This window comes from Polypterus senegalus, chromosome 10 (genome assembly GCF_016835505.1).
Source record: "Polypterus senegalus isolate Bchr_013 chromosome 10, ASM1683550v1, whole genome shotgun sequence".
In the NCBI taxonomy this organism is placed as follows: Eukaryota; Metazoa; Chordata; class Cladistia; order Polypteriformes; family Polypteridae; genus Polypterus; species Polypterus senegalus.
This window is the reverse complement of record NC_053163.1, coordinates 151,088,952-151,108,080: the sequence shown is the minus strand read 5'-3', so window position 1 is coordinate 151,108,080 and position 19,129 is coordinate 151,088,952. Positions and strand designations below refer to the sequence as shown.

General features: G+C 41.7%; 1 protein-coding gene across 2 annotated transcripts in view; it reads left to right on the top strand.

Moving 5' to 3' along the window:
* The first annotated feature begins 8,426 nt into the window (after nt 1-8,426).
* babam1 (BRISC and BRCA1 A complex member 1) overlaps nt 8,427-19,129 on the top strand; it is a 30,073-nt gene continuing 19,370 nt past the window's right edge. Inside the window, exons 1-3 of one of the 2 annotated variants that reach the window (XM_039767069.1) lie at nt 8,427-8,446; nt 13,570-13,886; nt 18,233-18,291. In XM_039767069.1, the coding sequence (XP_039623003.1) occupies nt 13,575-13,886; nt 18,233-18,291 (371 nt within the window). In that variant the 5' untranslated portion in view covers nt 8,427-8,446; nt 13,570-13,574. Of the gene's footprint in view, nt 8,517-13,569; nt 13,887-18,232; nt 18,292-19,129 lie in introns of both variants that reach the window. The other variant, XM_039767068.1, reaches the window with a different exon arrangement.

Genomic DNA, 19,129 nt, shown 5'->3' with positions numbered 1-19,129 from the left:
GAAGGTTTGCTGTGTCTCTCAGCACAGTCTCAAGAGCATAGAGGAGATATCAGGAAGTGGGCTATTATACAAGGAGGGGTGGACAAGGTAGTAGAAGGGCATCAACCCAGCAGCAGGGCCGACATCTGCTCCTTTGTATGAGGAGGAACAGGAGGTGCACTGCCAGAGCCCTACAAAATGACCTCCAGATGTCTACTGGTATGCATGTATCTGACCAAACTGTCAGAAACAAACTCCATGAGGGTGGCATGAGGGCCTGATTTCCTCCAATGGGACCTGTACTCACAGCCCATCACCATGCAGCTTGCGTGGCATTCGCCAGAGAATACAGACATGGCTGCTCTGCCATTGTTACCCCGTTCTCTTCATGGATGAGATCAGGTTCACACTGAACACATGTTGCAGACGTAAAAGTGTCTGGAGATGCTGTGCTGAATGTTATGCAGCCTGCAAAATCAGCCAGCATGACTAGTGTGGCGGTGGGTCAGTGATGGTCTGGGGAGGCATATCCTTGGAGGGTCTCACAGACTTTCACGTGCTGGGTAATGGTACCCTGACTGCTGTTAGGTACCGGGATGAAATGAAATGAAATACGATACCTGGCTTCATGTGGCCAGAGTGTCTAGGCAGTTCCTGGATGATGAAGGCATTGATGCCATTGACTGGCCCGCACATTCTCCAGACCTGAATCCAATTGAAAACCTCTGGGATGTTATGTGTCGGTGCATCCGTCACCACTAAGTAGCGCCACAGTCTGTCCAGGAGCTCACTTGTACCCTGATCCAGGTCTGGGTGGAGATCCCCCAAAGACACCATCCGCCGTCTGATCAGGACCATGCCCAGATGTTGCCGGGAGTGCATATGGGCATGTGGGGTCCACACACACTACTGAGTCACTTTTGAAGTTGCCTTGATGAAATTCACACAAGTTGGATCAGCCTGTGATTTCAAATTTTGAATTTGATTTTTGGTATGATGTTGAATCAGCGTGGGTGGCGCAGTGGTAGCACTGCTGCCTTGCAGTAAGGAGACCTGGGTTCACTTTCCGGGTCCTTTCTGCATGGAGTGTGCATGTCCTCTCACAGTCCAAAGACATGCAGGTTAGGTGCATTGGCAGTCCTAAATTGTTCCTAGGGTGTGCTTGGTGTGTGTGTGCCCTGCAGTGGACTGGCGCCCTGCCCGGGTTTGGTCCTGCCTTGCACCCTGTGTTGGCTGGGATTGGCTCCAGCAGACCCCTGTGACCCTCTAGTTAGGATGTAGTGGGTTGGCAAATGACTGACTGACTGTTGAATCAGCTCTCAATGGGTTGGTGATTTTGGTTTCTATTGACTGTTGTTACGTCATTTTGTTCTCAACGAATTACACAGTAATACTCAGTAAAGATTTTCCTCTTGAATATTTAATTCATCAAGATCTGATATGTGATTTAAGTGTTCCCTTCATTTTTCTGAGCAGTGTATTATGAGACAACCAACTGGCTGACGTCTGGTTATGCTGGACAGTTAAAAAAGATGTCTTACGTTTAATTGGGGTTAATTCAATAGTTGAACTGAGTGCTGGAGCAGGTCATTTTAAAGATAAAATTGAGCAGCAAGCCAAGCAATGGATACCACAGCTCTCTTATAAAATCCCTGAAATTGTTGCAGTACTACTTAACATAATATTTGCACCTTCTAAAATCCATCTTTATTTCAGTGACATATAATAAACCCAATTTGTGTTGCCATACCTAAAATTGGAATTAATAGGAAATTTAAAAACTCTACAGTGGATTAATAAAGATTTAAAAAAGAAGCTGCAAAGGAAAAACTGCTGTATAAGGCATATAAGACTAATGACTGCAAAGTGAATCTAGAGCGTATGAGAACATGACGGCAACCATTAAGAAAGATATCAGGGAGCTACAAGACAGTTGGAGAGGAAAATAACAGATAAAGCGAAGAAGACCCTAAGAGATTCTTTAAACAGTAAAAGAACAGTCAAGGAGGAGGTCAAGTGCATCAGAAATAGTAAAGGGGAATTAAAAGACACAGACAGTGAAATAGCAGATGCCCTAAACTTACATTTTTCTGAGGTGTTCACAAGTAAGCAAGTGGGTAACCGCTGGGTGGTAACAGGGACTACTAAGGAGGTACTGAGGGATTTGGAAATTGTAGAGAGAGAAGTGCTGCTCAGATTAAATAAGATAAAATCAAACAAATCACCAGGACCAGATAATATTTACCCTCGAGTTCTTAAGGAGGCTAGCGAGTACAGATAGAAACCATTGACACATATTTTTAGGAAGTCACTGCACACTGGAGAGATTCTGAAGGACTGGAAAATGGCAAATATCATCCCATTATATAAAAGGGTAACAGGGCAGATCTAAGCAACTATAGGCCAGTAAGCTTAACAAGCATCACAGGAAAATTAATGGAAGGAATTAGTAAGGATAAGAACACCTTCCAAGTACAGGAGTTATTCTTAACAGACAGCGCTGGGTCAGAAGAGGAGGTCATGTTTAACTAACATGCTGGAATTCTATAAGGAGGCAACAAAAGGATACGCTCAAAGTAGAGCAGATGATATTATTTATCTGGACTTTCAGAAAGCATTTGATAAGGTGCCACATGAGAGGTTGGGCATGAAATTAAAAGAAGTGGGAGTTCAGGGTGATGTTTTTAGATGGGTGCAGAATTGGCTCAGACACAGGAAGCAGAGGGTGATGGTGCGAGGAACCTCATCAGAACTGGCCGATGTTAAGAGTGGTGACCAGAAGGGGGCAGTGCTAGGGCCGCTGCTACTGTATATTTAAAATATATAAATGATTTAGATAGGAATATAAGGAACAAGCTAATTTGCAGATGATACCAAGATAGGTGGATTAGCAGAAAATTTGGAATCCTTTATATCATTACAGAAACCGCACAACGCATCATAGGGACTCCACTTCCAGTCATTGAGGGCGTTCACAAGAAGAGATGTTTACGCCGAGCTCGTTGCATTCTTAAGGACTCCTCTCATCCAGCCAACAAACTCTTCCAGCTCCTTCCCTCCAGAAGGCGCTACAGGAGCCTTCCAACTAAAACCAGCTGGTTTAGGAACAGCTTCTTCCCACAGCAGTCACACTTCTGAACTCAGTCCCCTGTTGAACCTTCACATCCACACACTTAATCCTCTACTCTACTCCTCCTCCCTTCCTTGTACATATCTGTACATACCTGTGCACACACAGCACACCTGTACATTGTACATCATATATCATATATTGTACATCTGTATATATTACAATACTCATAGTATTACAGCACATACATATCACATCTGTATATTGTACATCTGTGTATATATATATATATAATAGTACTTATATTATTACTGCACATACATAACACACCTGTATGTTGTACATCTGTATGTATATATATAGTACTTATAGTATTATAGTACATACAAATACATGTATAGGTACATAAATGTATATTGTAAAATATGTATATTTGCCATCCACATTTAGAACATTTGTATATCTATTTATATATATCTATATATCTATTCCCATCTTCACTGTGCTCTTAACTGTACATATCGTATTTAACTGTATATATCGCATTTAACTGTAAATATCGTATTTAACTGTACATAATATGCACATATTATATTTATTGTACTTCTGCTCTTTGGACTTCTGATTATATGCTAAACTGAATCTCGTTGCCCTGTATTTTTATATGTGTAAAGACAATAAAGTGAATCTAATCCAATCTAATCTAAGAAGGACTTGGATAGCATACAGACTTGGGCAGATTTGTGGCAAATGAAATTTAATGTCAATAAATGTAAAGAATTACACATAGGAAGTAAAAATGTTAGCTTTGAATACACAATGGGCGGTTTTTAAAATCGAGAGTCCAGCTTATGAGAAGGATTTAGGAGTCCTAGTGGACTCTAAGCTATCGACTGTCAGTCAGTGTTCAGAAGCCATTAAGAAGGCTAACAGAATGACAGGTTATATAGCGCCTTGATGTGTGGAGTACAAGTCACAGGAGGTTCTGCTCAAGCTTTATAACACACTGGTGAGGCCTCATCTGGAGTCCTGTGTGCAGTTTTGGTCTCCAGGCTACAATAAGGACATAACAGCAGAAGAAAAGGTCCAGAAAAGAGCGACTGGGCTGATTCCAGGGCTACAGAGGATGAGTTATTAGGAAAAATTAAAAGAGCTGAGCCTTTACAGGTTAAGTAAAAGGAGATTAAGAGGAGACCTGACTGACGTGTTTAAAATTATGAAGTGGAATTGGTACAGTGGATCGAGACGGTGACTTTAAAATGAGTTCATCAAGAACACGGGGACACAGTTGGAAACTTGTGGAGTAAATTTCACACAAACATTAGGAAGTTTTTCTTAACACAAAGAACGATAGACACTTGGAATAACCTATCAAGTAGTGTGGTGGACAGTAAGATGTTAGGGTCTTTCAAAAATCGACTTGATGTTTTCTTGGAAGAAATAAGTGGACAGGACTGGCGAGCTTTGTTGGGCTGAATGGCCTGTTCTCATCCAGAGTGCTCTAATGTTCTAATGTTCTAATTTTCACTATTTTTTGCACATTGTGTGTCTATTTAGATGATAAGGCTGTGAACTGTTTACTTAATTTTTCATTCTTATTTTAATATTTGAATGTATTGGTCTTGTCTCTGGTGTAGTGGTGCCTCATCTACTGCTGCCAGGTATCCCAATATGGGAGGCACAGTCTAAGTCAGATCCACACTCACAATTACCAAACCTCGAGTCATCGCCGTGATGCAGGCTGCAGTTATGTACTGATCACAGGTGCTTTTTCACGCTTGTGACACAAAGTTGCACACATTCATTCAGGGTTTTCAAGAAACAGAAACTTTATTTGAAAACAGCATAATAAAGCATAAAGAATAAAGCAGAGGATGTCTGGGGGAAGAGAGACAAGGCAGTGAGACAAAAGGACAGGTGTGGTGCGTGCGGACTTTTAAATGTTCAAAGCCCTGTGCGAGATACAGATCATGTGGCATGGCAGCAGCAGCATGCATGCATCTGATCCAGCAAAGAGGAGATAAAAAACTGTGTTTGCTTCCCATTGAATCACTGTTTAAGAAGGGGTTTTGGAGGAGCGGCCATGTCCCCATGTTCAAACCCCCTCTCTCAGCTTTGTTCATATCTTTGTAAATTAAGCGACTCTCAAAACCGGGCCTGGGCAGGCTGAGAGTGATTTGTGGCCAGAGCGAATGTTCCATCCTGTCTCCAAGCAGCCTAGGAGCTTTCCAACCTTCGCACCAAGGTGTACAGCGAGTCAATATCGTGGCAAAGGAAATTGTCGCGGAGCTCTTCTGGTATCCCGGCCAGCACCACATCGATGGCAACCTTTTCCACTATGTGCTTGATTAGGTCCACGAGGAACCAACTCTGAATTTGATGAAGCAAGTCCTGCAGCTGGGCATGGATAGTGCGATCATGGTCCAGCTGCCAAAGCCCGAGCACACGCCCTTTAGCCAGGGAACTCGTAGCTGAACAAGGAAGAACTTGTTGCTTCAAGTAATCATAATCACCTAGCCTCTCAGGAGGAACATTCCCGGACAAATAAGGGATGAAGATGGCAGCCCAGGTTCATCTATCCCAGTGCATCAAAGTCGCTGAGTGCTCAAAGCCCAGCAGGAACATCTCAGGATCATCTGAAGGACCCATCTTCGCCAGCAGGTCCTTCTGCGGAATAGCAAGTACAGGTGGCAGATCCTCTGGGCCCGGAGGAAAACGTGAAGAGCCCCCAGAAACACATCATCTTGAGGATCCATCTGTGCAACCACTTCTTTTACCACTTGTCACGCTTGGGTCACAAAGTTGCACAGATTCATTCAGGGTTTTCAAGAAACAGAAACTTTATTCGAAATCAGCATAATAAAGCATCCTTATACAGTAATCCCTCCTCGATCGCGGGGGTTGCGTTCCAGACCCCCGCGATAGGTGAAAATCCGCGAAGTAGAAACCATATGTTTGTGTAGTTATTTTTAGATATTTTAAGCCCTTATAAACTCTCCCACCCTGTTAACATTATTAGAGCCCTCTAGACATGAAATAACACCCTTTAGTCAAACGTTTAAACTGTCCTCCATTACAAGACAGAGGTGGCAGTTCTTTCTCACAATTAAAACAATGCAAACAGATCTTCTCTTCAAACGAGCACCTTCAGAAGCAGAGAATGTCAGAGAGATAGAGAGAGCGAGCGTGACAGAAAAACAAACAATCAAAAAATCAATACGTGCTGTTGGGCTTTTAAGTATGAGCACCGCGATAAAGCAGCCGCAAAGAAGGGAGCAATGTGAAGGTAATCTTTCAGCATTTTTTAGAGGAGCCTCCGTATCTTCTAAACAAACAGCCTCTGTGCAAACAGCCCCTCCGTCAGGCGCAGAGAACGTCAGAGAGAGAGCGCGCGAGATTAAAGCCAACAATCAAAAAATCAATACTGCTTTTGGGCCACCGCGATAAAGCGGCATTTCTTAGAGGAGCGTCCATATCTTCTAGGCAAACAGCCCCTCTTCTCACACCCCCTCCGTCAGGCGCAGAGAATGTCAGAGAAAGACCGAGAAAAGCAAACAATCCGCTCGGGGAAGCACATCGTATATCATTGAGGAGTTTTAGTTAATATGTAATACATGCTCTGATTGGGTAACTTCTAAGCCATCCGCCAATAGCGTCCCTTGTATGAAATCAACTGGGCAAACAAACTGAGGAAGCATGTACTTTAAATTAAAGACCCATTGTCCGGAGAAATCCGCGAACCAGCGAAAAATCCGTGATATATATTTAGATATGTTTACATTTAAAATCTGCGATAGAGTGAAACTGCGGAAGTCGAAGCGCGATATAGCGAGGGATTACTGTATATAATTTGATACTATCCGTATGTATGGTGTTCACGTCAATACCTTGACTTAATACAAGTTAGAACCATGCAATGGGACTCTGCCTCTGTAGTTAGAACATAACGTGATGCAGTATTGCATGATTGACTAAGAATGTTCGAATGCTTCAGTGACGCTGCTAGATGGCCGAGTACAACAACAACAACATTTATTTATATAGCACATTTTCATACAAACAGTAGCTCAAAGTGCTTTACATATTAAAGAATAGAAAAATGAAAGACACAATTATAAAACAAAATAAATCAATATAGTAACTCGGTGTTGGTTCGAGCAGATAACAGTAAGTTCGGTTAGTTTTTGGAATGTTGGTTTGGTGGGGCGTACTTTCCAGGACTAACATCGTCGATTGACTTAAATCCTTTGACAGCTCCGGAACTGTAAGTAATTTAGAACGTATCGCCATTTGCTCGGTACGTCGAAATCTATCTTTGGGCAGTTCGGTTTTGGCATCCATCCTTCTGACATCTATTGGCAAACTGAGTAATGACGGCTGGGTATTAACAATGATCATTGTTTAAATTTTAGCCGATCTCAGATCTAAAATGACCACGGCAACATAATTATTATTCCGACTCTGATTACAGTCGTAAAATACGGTTTGTTTTGAAAACTTGTTTGCCGGAAAAAATCAAATGAGGTGCGCCAAAGAGCTGAGTTCACGTCTCGCAGCCCTGTTTAAATAGGAAGCTCTTCATTACATCGGCTGAAAAGGTCTATTTTAAGAACAAATCAGTGCCATGATAACAAAATCATTTCAAGGACTCAAAAAAACAAATAATTCTTTGCAGAGAAAGTATGGATTTTACAAACGTAGAATCCTGTCGCTAGTAAAGAATAAAGCAGAGGATGTCTGGGGGAAGAGAGACAAGGCAGTGAGACAAAAGGACAGCTGTGGTCCGGGCTTTTAAATGTTTCACACCCCGTGCAAGATGCAGAACACGCAACACAGCAGCAGATAATAAAGAGATAAAAAAAACTGTTTGTTTCCTATGAATCACTGTTTAAGAGGGGATTACGGAGAAACGGCCACGTCCTTCAGCGTGTTCACAATTTGTACTATTCTGTGATGCATTTCTGTAGGAAAAATATTATGTGAGGGTTATTTAAAGTTAAAATAAATGTACTGTATTCTCTAGACAAAATCTTATACCTTCTCATTGTTATATTTTTACTTTTGGTACTTAAGTACTTTTGAAAGCAGATACTTTTTTTTTTTTTTTTGTTTTACTCAAGTATTTTTTTAACTGAAATGCTTTTTACTTCAGTGAAAATAAAAATTTGGCAAAATACTTCGACTTTTTCTCAAGTGTTTTTTTTACAGCTCTGCTAGTGGGAAAACCCACAGCCACAGGGAGGGAGCTCCAGTGCTGAACTAGTACCCTACTGAGTTAAAGGAACTACACTTCCCAGAGCACTCTACGACTCGCACCGGCGAAACACATAAAACTATTTTATTAGCACTACATTTCCCAAGGTGCCATTCTCCCCGGGCCACATTCTGGATATCCGGGTAAGAAAGATGGCCGCTTACACATAGGAAGTGTTCTTTCGTAGAAGTGGATCCTGCTTAATTTTGACAGGTTTTTGAAATTACGTTTTGATGTTTTCTTCATCCGGAAAAGGGATGCTTTAGACATTACTTTAAATCGGCGTGTAAAAGAACGGGATTTTTGAGTTGTTGCGTTAGGATGAATTCGAGTTTTTCTTATATATGTGGTGTCAGGATTGCTTCTGTTGCTGTCATCGTTTGTTTTATTTTTTCCCTTTTAATACGCGCCTTCCGAGATCCTTAGACAATTGTGTCATACCGGCCTGTAAACGACTGCAACGGCTCATATTGGTGGTTTTGCATGTGAAACAAAATAAGATCGTTCGCTGAAAGTTCAGATAGCAATTCTTAAATAGTAAAAAGGAAGGAAGTCCGTTGTATATGCTGTGCATGTTGACAGCTGGCAGCAGCTACTTATGTTTTATACTAGTCAGATAACTGTAGGTGCAATATTAAAACTGTCCATATCTCGGTTATTCGATCATAGTTAAAAAAAATAGGAGTAATAAGATGTATTGATATCTGGAAAGGATTCCTTTCTAAATATATTGGGTATAAAAATTTTCTTTTTTAAATCCTAATTGCGTTGAGCACACCGCCTGCACGCACAGTACGACGCGAACTGTCCGAGCTGCGGAAAACGTTAAACGCAACAAATCGGGTGTCCCGTCCAGGGTGGGAGGAAGCGGTTGGTGGACGCAGGCAAGGGGACGTGGTGCGAGTCGCAAATGGCGAACTTCGTCTCGAGGGAGTCTGGCGATCTTGCGATCCGTATTTTAAAGGCGAACAATGTCACTTACTGAAATCATTTGCAACCGATTTTTAATCACTAGCCCCACCAGCGTTATCTGTGTTTACGTAACACATTTCCATCCATCCATTTTCAAACCTGCTGAATCCGAATACAGGGTCACAGGGGTCTGCTGGAGCCAATCCCAGCCAACACAGGGCACAAGGCAGGAACCAATCCTGGGCAGGGTGCCAACCCACCGCAGGACACACACAAACACACCCACACACCCAGCACACACTAGGGCCAATTTAGAATCGCCAATCCACCTAACCTGCATGTCTTTGGATTGTGGGAGGAAACCGGAGCGCCCGGAGGAAACCCACGCAGACACGGGAGAACATGCAAACTCCACGCAGGGAGGACCCGGGAAGCGAACCCGGGTCTCCTAACTGCGAGGCAGCAGCGCTACCACTGCGCCACCGTGCCGCCCGTAACACATTTTAAAACGTAAAACAAAATGAAGCAAGGCTGTTGAAATTGATGATACGAGGTGAAGGAGTTCGTTTTAATTGATATTACAATTTTATGGAGAACTTTTCACAATAGGATAGCCCAAAGTGCGGCATGGACACGACTTGCATTGTTTTTTAATTCATGTCCGTAACAATCTGTCTGACGTGTGTGGAATTCATTTTAAAATATTACACACAGTTCTAAGCAGGGCTGTCTTAACAGCATCATAGGACCCCCAGGAAAAGTAGTGTGCAGGGGCTCGTTTTTTGCCAGCAAAACAGAAACATGCGTGGGCATCGGAATCATTGTGGACCCCCGGCCTGTGCCCATATGTTAAGATGGTACTGATCCTAAGTCTGTTGAACCTGCTCACGAGGTGGTCTAAATTAGTTCACTGTGTCCCCCTTCTCCGACTCCCAAGAAGCACACCGTAGCTGCACTTGGTCCGAGTCTCGGACCTCTGCTAGTCCACAGCTGTGAGGCACACTACAACACCGCTAATCCCCAAAGGTTAGTCTTGTTACCGTAAATAAGTACTAAAACCAGATCAGCACGGGATCAGCCTGAGCTGATGGCACACTGCAACGAACTGAAATGAAGTAAACAAGCAGCATGACATCAACATTTAGTTCTATGGCATATTTTCATATCTCCAAGTTCTCCACATGATGGCAAAGAAAAAAAACAATTTAGAAATTGATTAAAAATAACAATATAAGAGTAGTTGGGTTTTGTACCGTGTTAGGCATTATGGATGCAGTGAGAAGTCCAACATAATGACACCTTTTATCAGTGAACTGAACAGATTACAACATGCGAGCTTTCAAGGCCATTCAGGTTAAACTGTTAGCCAATAAACGGTGTGAAATAAGAATACTCAAATATTTGATAAGAATAAATCAGTATGCAATTACATAGCTTAGATATACAATTAATAAAAAAAAGTAGAGTCAATATATACGCATACAGTATAAATATTATGGCTGAGTGCAGAAACAACAGGTCCACAAAAGGGGTGCCAACTGGGTTGTCTCGTGTAATGTCCCAAATGATCTTCGGTGTATGTGCCCTACAAAAATCAGGGCTGTAAAGCAAAGCATTCATCTGGTTAACCACAAGAAAGGTCATTTCCGTAACGGAGCTCCGTCTGGTGGGTAGCTCTTCCATAAAAATGACACCTCTGTGTGGGAAGCTTGGGCTTTTATAGAGAGTGAACCAGAAGGGGTGGAGTCACTTGGCCTCATGGGGCGGCTTCTCGGCACTGTGGAGAGAGAAGGAGATAACAATGTTAGTGATGGCGCCCCCCCTAACCCTTCTTATTACATACCTTTGACCGAGCCTGTAAGGAGATCCGTTGATGTGCATGTCTGACAAAATGTATACACAGATAGACAGAGTGGCTTAATGTGGCTAAATGCCTCTGCCCATGTCAGTCTTTACAGACATCTTTATTGTGTGTTTTCATTTCTTTGTTTTCATCATCAGGGGTTTTCACTTAAATTTCTTTGAATGTGTGTGTGTGTGTGTGTGTGTGTGCGCGCCCTGGTTGTACCTCAGTGTGTTCTTACATGTATATTTAAATTATGCGTCTCAAGAACTCTGCGGTGGGCTGGCGCCCTGCCCAGGGTTTGTTTCCTGCCTTGCGCACTGTGTTGGCTGGGATTGGCTCCAGCAGATCCCCGTGTCCCTGTGTTTGGATTCAACGGGTTGGAAAATGGATGGATGGATGGATCTCAAGAGCTTCTTGTGTAAACAAATGTGCAAATCAGAAGGCTTTGTAATATGACTAAAGGAGCAGACTACACTTTTGACAGATTAAACAACTTTTATGAGATTTTGCTTTGGGCATACTGTAGGTCGGACCGTTTTTAAAGGATATGGGGATAAGTGCTGGATCAAAAACAAAAGGCCTGGAGCCTGTACTTGAAGTCTGCTGCTCCAGCATTCTGGATTACAATCCTGGTTTAAGTCGCTGTGTTTGTGGAGTTTATTCTTCCTGTATTTGCATGGTGTCTTCACCAAGTACTCCAGTTTCCCTCATATATCTAAAAAAAAAAACAAATAGGTTAGGATACTTGGCAATTCTGAGGCCACCTTTACACTGCCAGGTCTTAATGCCTGAATTGGTGGAAGAAATCCAGTCCAGTGTCTGTGATATTTGCATTAAACTGTGTATTAGATAGATAGACATACATGAAAGGCACTATATAATAGATAGATAGACGTGAAAGCACTATAGATAAATCGATGTGAAAGGCACTATATAATAGATAGATAGATGTGAAAAGCACTATAGATAAATATATATGAATGGCACTATATAATGGAAAGGTAGATATGAAAGCCACTATATAATAGAATAGATATGAAAGGCACTGTATAATCAATAAATAGATGTGACAGGAACTATATGATAGATAGATTGACATGAATGGCACTATATAATAGAAAGACAGAACTTTATTTGTCCCCAGAGGGAAATTTGGCATAAACATCCAGTTTGTGTGGAATATTTGTGCTGTACATGTGTAGTTGAGGGGTAACTTACTGACATGGGTAAGGGGGTGAACATGGATTCCCACGTGTCTTTTTCTAATTATGCTTTTCAGTTTTCTACATTTTTTAGAAGCAGAGTGAATATGGTGAGTCAGAACAGAAAGTTTTCCATTTTCGACTGTGTTTTCCTCCAGCTCCATTCCGTAAAGATTTCTGATACACAATGGGAGTTGACTTTGATCTGCTGCAGGAGTCAACAGTGTTGAGATTATTAGCTACTTTGACGACTTCCAGTTGCTGCTAACTTTTAAATGAGTCAAGTAACGTTTCAATATCTGTGCAGCCATCTCTCTCCACACCTCTTCCTGTTTGAAGAGGATAGGTCCATGTTTTTGGAAGTTATCATTGCACACAGGTCTCTGCGTTCAGGGTGGATATCTCGGACACCGCCTCTTCTAAAGTGTTCCATCTTTGCAGTGCAAAAAAACATATAATTTTCTGTGGAAATTTTAGGATGTGAAAATCAATGCAGATTTTCCAGTGACAAACATACAGACACCCTGCTAAAATCAACTTTTCTAAACATTTTGAACATCATAGAATCAGAATCTGAACTTAAGTCAATAGTGAAATCTATTCATGTAGAAGTGAAATAGAAAAAAAAGATTAAAAGTCAAACATACAAAAGTAAAAATGTACTCTGCTACATAATAAAATACTATGTGTCTATTCCTCCTGAGTGATCAGATTGGTCAGTTTTAACTTTGTGTGATTGGCCAGTTTGGTCAGTTTTAGCTTTGGTGTGATTGGCCAGTTTGGTCAGTTTTATCTTTGGTGTGATTGGTTAGTTTGACTTTGTGGTGATTGGTCAGTTTGGCTTTGGTGTGATTGGCCATTTTGAATTTGGGGTGATTGGTCAATGTTAGCTTTGGTGTGATTGGCCAGTTTGGCTTTGGTGATCGGTGTGAGATGCATTAGGAGGAGTAAAGGCATCTGAGGCACACTGAGAGGGTCACTTTCAAAGGCAGTTAAGTATAAAACCGGACAGTAGGTGAGAAAGGCCCCTTGAAAATATTGAGAAAGTCTGAGAAGCAGGCTTTATGGGAACACACTTGAGAGGAACACGTCAGTGAAGAGAGGGTCAGACATGCAAATCCAGAGGAACACGTAGGGCAAGAGATAGCAAATAATTTTTTCTTTATTCTGTTCCCTGTTTTCATCAGGTACCGTGGCTAGTGTGTTTATAATTTTTAAACGTATATTGTCTACATATACTTTACTTAAATGTGACAAAGGATGACAATACAAAGAAAGTTACAAATATGAATTTTCCTTTTCCAAGCTGTCATGGAGGTACCAGAAGCTGGCCCTGCCGATGGAGAAGAACGGATAGTGGAATTGAGACCGAGAACCCGTTCAAACCCAGAAGGAGCAGAAGACCGTAGAAGCAGTAACAACAACAATGCCATTTCAGTAGGCAGCAGAAGTGAAGGGGAGGGCGAGGCGGCCATCACTGATAGCCCCACTCCGAGCACAAGCAGTGCAGTACCTTCTAAAGATCGCCCAAAGCCAGCTGGCCCACCTGTTGCCCCTCTGCCTGTGGCTCCTACAACAGAGTTTCATCTGCGTGCTCCCCGGGTCAACTGCCCCGAGAAAGTGGTAGGTGTGGATTTATATATTATGAGATTCAGAATGTTAACCAGTACCTCATAATCTCTATCTATCTATCTATCTATCTATCTATCTATCTATCTATCTATCTATCTATCTATCTAAATCAACCCTAACCCAACCCCTTCTGGGTAGGTGTGGGGTGTGGTCTTGCAGTCTTGTATGCATGTTATCATCCAGTTGACACTCGGAACGACCATCATAGGACACTGGAGGTGACTGCCAGCTTTCCTTATGTCTGGGCTCCACCACACTTCTATGGATTTTGAAATTAAATACAGTTAACCGGGTTGGCATCTCAACTGTTTTTGGGACTCATTCTGTCTTTGTGACTCGAACAGCCATATATATATATCTTATATATAAACGTCTACACGTGGAAGTGTGTGTGTGTCCGGCCCAGAAGTGAGAGGTAGAGTCTAGGTGAGACCTCTATCTCCGAGGCACACCGGCAAAAGGAAACCTCAGAAGAAAGACAGTCGCTTAGCTGCTAATGCACAAACGATGTGAGCACGTCGGCAATATGAATCCTCCTAGGAGAGAGATGCCCAGAGTAGTTCTGACGATTTCAATACTTTCTAAAAGCACGGGCTTACACAGTAAGTTAGTATATATATATATATATATATATATATATATATGTATATATATATATATATACACACACACACTATGTTAATATCTGTATATGTAAAAGCCAAATACCACTGAGTCACTGAACCATGAGGACTTGGAACTTGAAATTTGGAATGTATGTTGTCCTTGGCCCATTGGTGCTCGCTAAGAAACGGTTTTAAAGTTTTTGTGGTCCAAGTGCATTCTGTCTGTATGTCTGTCCGCTTTTCATGAGAGAATTACTTAACGGATTTAGATCTGGTTGTTTTCTATAATTTGCTTGAACATTCCGGTTGATTTTGCGACTTCTCTCATTGCAGTACCGATGTATTTATGCAAATCCAACAGAACGGCTGTGGGCCGAGAGCAGGGGTGCAGGGCCTTCCTCATTCACTTGCCAGTCTCTGTTCGAGTTGGTCTGCGTCTCGTCACGTGTTGCCTCCACTTAGCTAATGATACCTGTTTGTTCAGCAGACATTATCATCTACAGATTGTTAAGGAGTAATGTTTGATGTTTTTGAGAGACAGATCAGAGCTACGTGTGTTTTAGAGGGTACCTGCTGATTGCCAGAGATATCACGGCCATGTGCTTTTCTCCCCACGCGGGGAATGCTTTCCCATCAGAGCTGAACACGATCAAATAGCGTGCCAACGTCTATTGATTTTCAAAGTTTGTCCTGTTTCATTAAGTCTATGTGTGTGTGTGTGTGTATGTATGTATGTTCCAGCATCATGATTTTCATGAAACTTGGTACACATGTTTCTCATTGGTCGACTATAAATACTGTAGGGTGAAATCAGCCGTAACCCACCCCCTTCTGGGTATGGTTTGGGGGGGTTCAGCGGTGATCTTGTGGTCTTGTATGCATTTCATCATCCAGTTGACACTTGGAACGACCACCAGAGGGCGCAATGGAGGTGACTACCAGCATTCTTTATGTTTTGAGCACCACCATGCGTCCCTGCTGCTTTTCAAATTAAATCGAATTGGCCGGTTCTGAGTGTCAGCTGGATGATAACATACATACAAAACCGCAAGACAAGCACATTAGTGAGTCTTTATTGTTTGTTAATTTATTTTTATTTTTAAAGTTGTGTTTTCTAAAAATTTTTTCTCTCAAATAATTAAAAAGGAAAAAAAACACTTTATTTTCCTCCCAGGCAATGCCAGGTATTTCAGCTATGCTAGTTTTATATAATATTAGCTGCCTTCTGTGGCTCTGCCCACATAGTAATGAAACAGGACAAACTTTTAAAATGAATAAAGATTGTTACTTGCAACGAATGAGGACTGCAATGGGCTGTCTGTTTGCACCTCACTATGCAAACCTATTTATGGCAAAACTGGAGGAAGATTTCATGTCAATGTGCATCTTAAAACCAATGTTGTATCTCTGTTACATTGATCACCTCTTTATATCTGGAGTGCCAGTGAGAAGGACCTCCTCCATTTTCATAATGAATATAATTCTTTTCACCCCAACCTAAAGCTGAAGCTGAATTACTCAGAAACAGAAGTCAGCTTCCTTGACACCACCATTCAACTGAAAAACAACACCCTTGGAAACTTCTGTTTTTCACAAACCAACAGACAGATGGGCCTACCTGAGAAGTGATAGCTTCCACCCCAAGCATATAAGGCGCTCCATTATTTTCAGCCAAGCAATACGGTACAATCGTATTTGCTCAGACCTGACGGATCGGGATCAACAACTGCAGGAGCTCAGACAAGATTTCATCAGACAAGGTTATACCTCCAAAATGACAAACACTCAAATAAGAAGAGCTACTGCCATACCCAGAGACAACCTTCTGAAATATAAAAACAAAGACAACAAGAACCGCATCCCCCTTGTTGTCACCTACAACCCACATCTTGAAACACTTCGAACAATTATAAAAGAACTTCAACCAATGTTAATCAACGAGCAAACACTGAGAAATGTATTTCCTGAACCTCCCCTCCTGGCATGCAGACAACGACCAAACCTTCAGCAACTATTTGTCCGAAGCTCCCTAAAAGAACCTACAGAAAATGGCACATCTCCCTGCCTACAGAAAAGATGTAAAACGTGTGCCCACATTTATAATACAAACCATGTAGTTATACCACACTGCCGACTTCAACATCACATTAAAGGGATCATTTTCCTGCAAATCATCTAATGTGGTCTACCTAATTCTCTGCATGAAATGTCCTGACACTTTATGTGGGAGAAACTGAACAAACACTCCGTCAGAGAATGAATTTACACAGGTGCCACATTAAACGTGGCAACACAGATGTTCCCGTAACGGTCCACTTCAACAGCCATGGACACTGTGAGAGGGACTTTAAAGTCACAGTGCTTGTGGACAACTTCAAAACACAGCAAGAGAGAAAAGATTGAATATATTACAACATGGCTTGAATAAAGACATGGGTCTTATGGCCAGGTATGAGGACTGTTTAAATCTCTCAGACTGACACAGACAACCTGTCTAGAGACCCATATTGTTTTGAAAAACTCAGTAGAAACTTCAAAAGACTCTGTTGGACAGTCATCTTTTCCAAAGATCTTGACCATACATTGTTCTTCTCTCTCTTGTTAAATTAACCCTAGCCTTAATGAATCTATTAATTTTTTACATTTAAGATTTCTCATTTAAAGATTTACTAATGTTGTTATTTATGTGTTACTAGTGTGTATATAAACACAGGGAACTCCAGTTTCTGTATTACATCTTTGCCTGAAGAAGGGGCCTGAGTTGCCTCGAAAGCTGGCATATTGTAATCCTTTTAGTTAGCCAATAAAAGGTGTCATTTTGCTTGGCTTTTCTCTAAAAAAATTTTAAAAAAGAATGTAATAATTTGTATTGAGAAGAATTTATATTGATAGCTTTCGTATCCAAGAGCCTCTTGATTTACAGTATTTTTGGTTTTGCTATCAGGGGTGAGAATGTAGCTGTGATCACTTTGCCAAAAATGTAAAAATGTTGGCAAGGTATCTCTGGCCAAGCAGAAAGTAGGTGTGCTCTAATTTCAAACATTGGCACTGTTTCTGATCGTGATGAGCTCTAATGGGAGAGCGTCCTCCGCATGGGGAGAAAAGCATGTGGCTGTGATATCTCTGGCATTGAGCAGCTACCTTCTCAAACACACATAGCTCTGATCTCTCTCTCTCTCTCTCTCAAAAACATCAAACGTTACTCTTTAACAACCTCTAGATGATAATGTCTGCTGAATAAACAGGTATCGCTAGCTAAGTGGTGGCGAGGTGTGCTCTAACACGTGTGGCGAGAGGTAGACCGACTCGAACAGAGGCTGGCACGTGAGTGAGGAGGGCCCCGGCCTCTCCCTTCGCTACCACAGATCACTACCACAAGTGATACTTATGATACATAGCGAGATGAGAGAAGTTGCAAAATCAACCGGAATGTTCAAGCAAGTTATATAAAAAAAAACCCGATCTAAATCCGTTAAGTAGTTCTCTCGTGAAAAGTGGACAGACAGATAAATGTTAGATTTTATATTTAGAGAGAGATTTTGAGCTTTGGCATTAGTGTGCACAAAGCCTAAATTTGTGGCCTGTGTCCTCGGACTTCTTCATTAGCCTCAGTCACAACTGATTTTGTTTTGGGAAAAAAGATTTATTTTTTATCCTTACAGAAAGTCTTATTTATTGTAAAGTATAATATGTTTTGTCACTGTAATGATTTTTTTTTCCATTTTCTCTCAGATTATTTGTCTTGACCTATCAGAGGAGATGTCCTTACAAAAGCTGGAGTCTTTCAATGGGTGAGGTTGTTAGTAGATTTCGTGCCACACATAAATATTTGCCCCATCTGATGGCTGGCACTACACCGTCATTTTACCAGTGAACCTGGCTAAACGTGTCAGTGAGTTGTTTTTAATCACGTAGAGTCTCAAGGGAAAAAGAGACACTGAAGGCTGGTGCTTCTTACGTTTGTTTGGTGTGCCAGGTAGTCGAATGTGCAGTCCTGAGATGTAAAAGTGTTCTCATCCTTCCTGGTGAACTGATCACGATTTAAAGTATAATTGGTGTCAGTTGTTCCAGCCTGTCTATCTGGAATTTATTTTACTTGTGTGTGCTTGGTGCCTTTGCCAGCTACTCCAGTTTTCCCTCATATATCTAAAAAAAAAATTAACAGGTTAGGTTATTGGGTCATTCTAAGGCTGCGTTAAACTCATCATCATCATCATCGCCTGATACGCATAGGCCGCCGACAAAGTTTCTCCAGTTATCTCTGTCCTCTGCCTTCTTCTCCAGTTGGCTCCAGCTGTGCCCTGTTCTCTTCATGTCCGCTTCCACCTCCCTAAGCCATGTGTCCTTTGGCCTCCACCTTTTTCGCTTGTCCTGAGGGTTCCTATGTAATGTCTGCCGAGTTATACTGGTCGCTGGTTTGCAGAGTATATAGCCTAGCCATACCCAGCGCCTCTTCCATATTTCATATTCTGCAGGTAGCTGGTCAGTCCAGCATGAAACTACAAGGCCTGAATGCCTAAATAGGAATTGATGGAGAATTCCAATCCAGTGTCTGAGATATTTACAATACGCTGCATGTACACAGATCAGGCACAACGTTAAAACCACCTGCCTGATATTGTGTAGGTC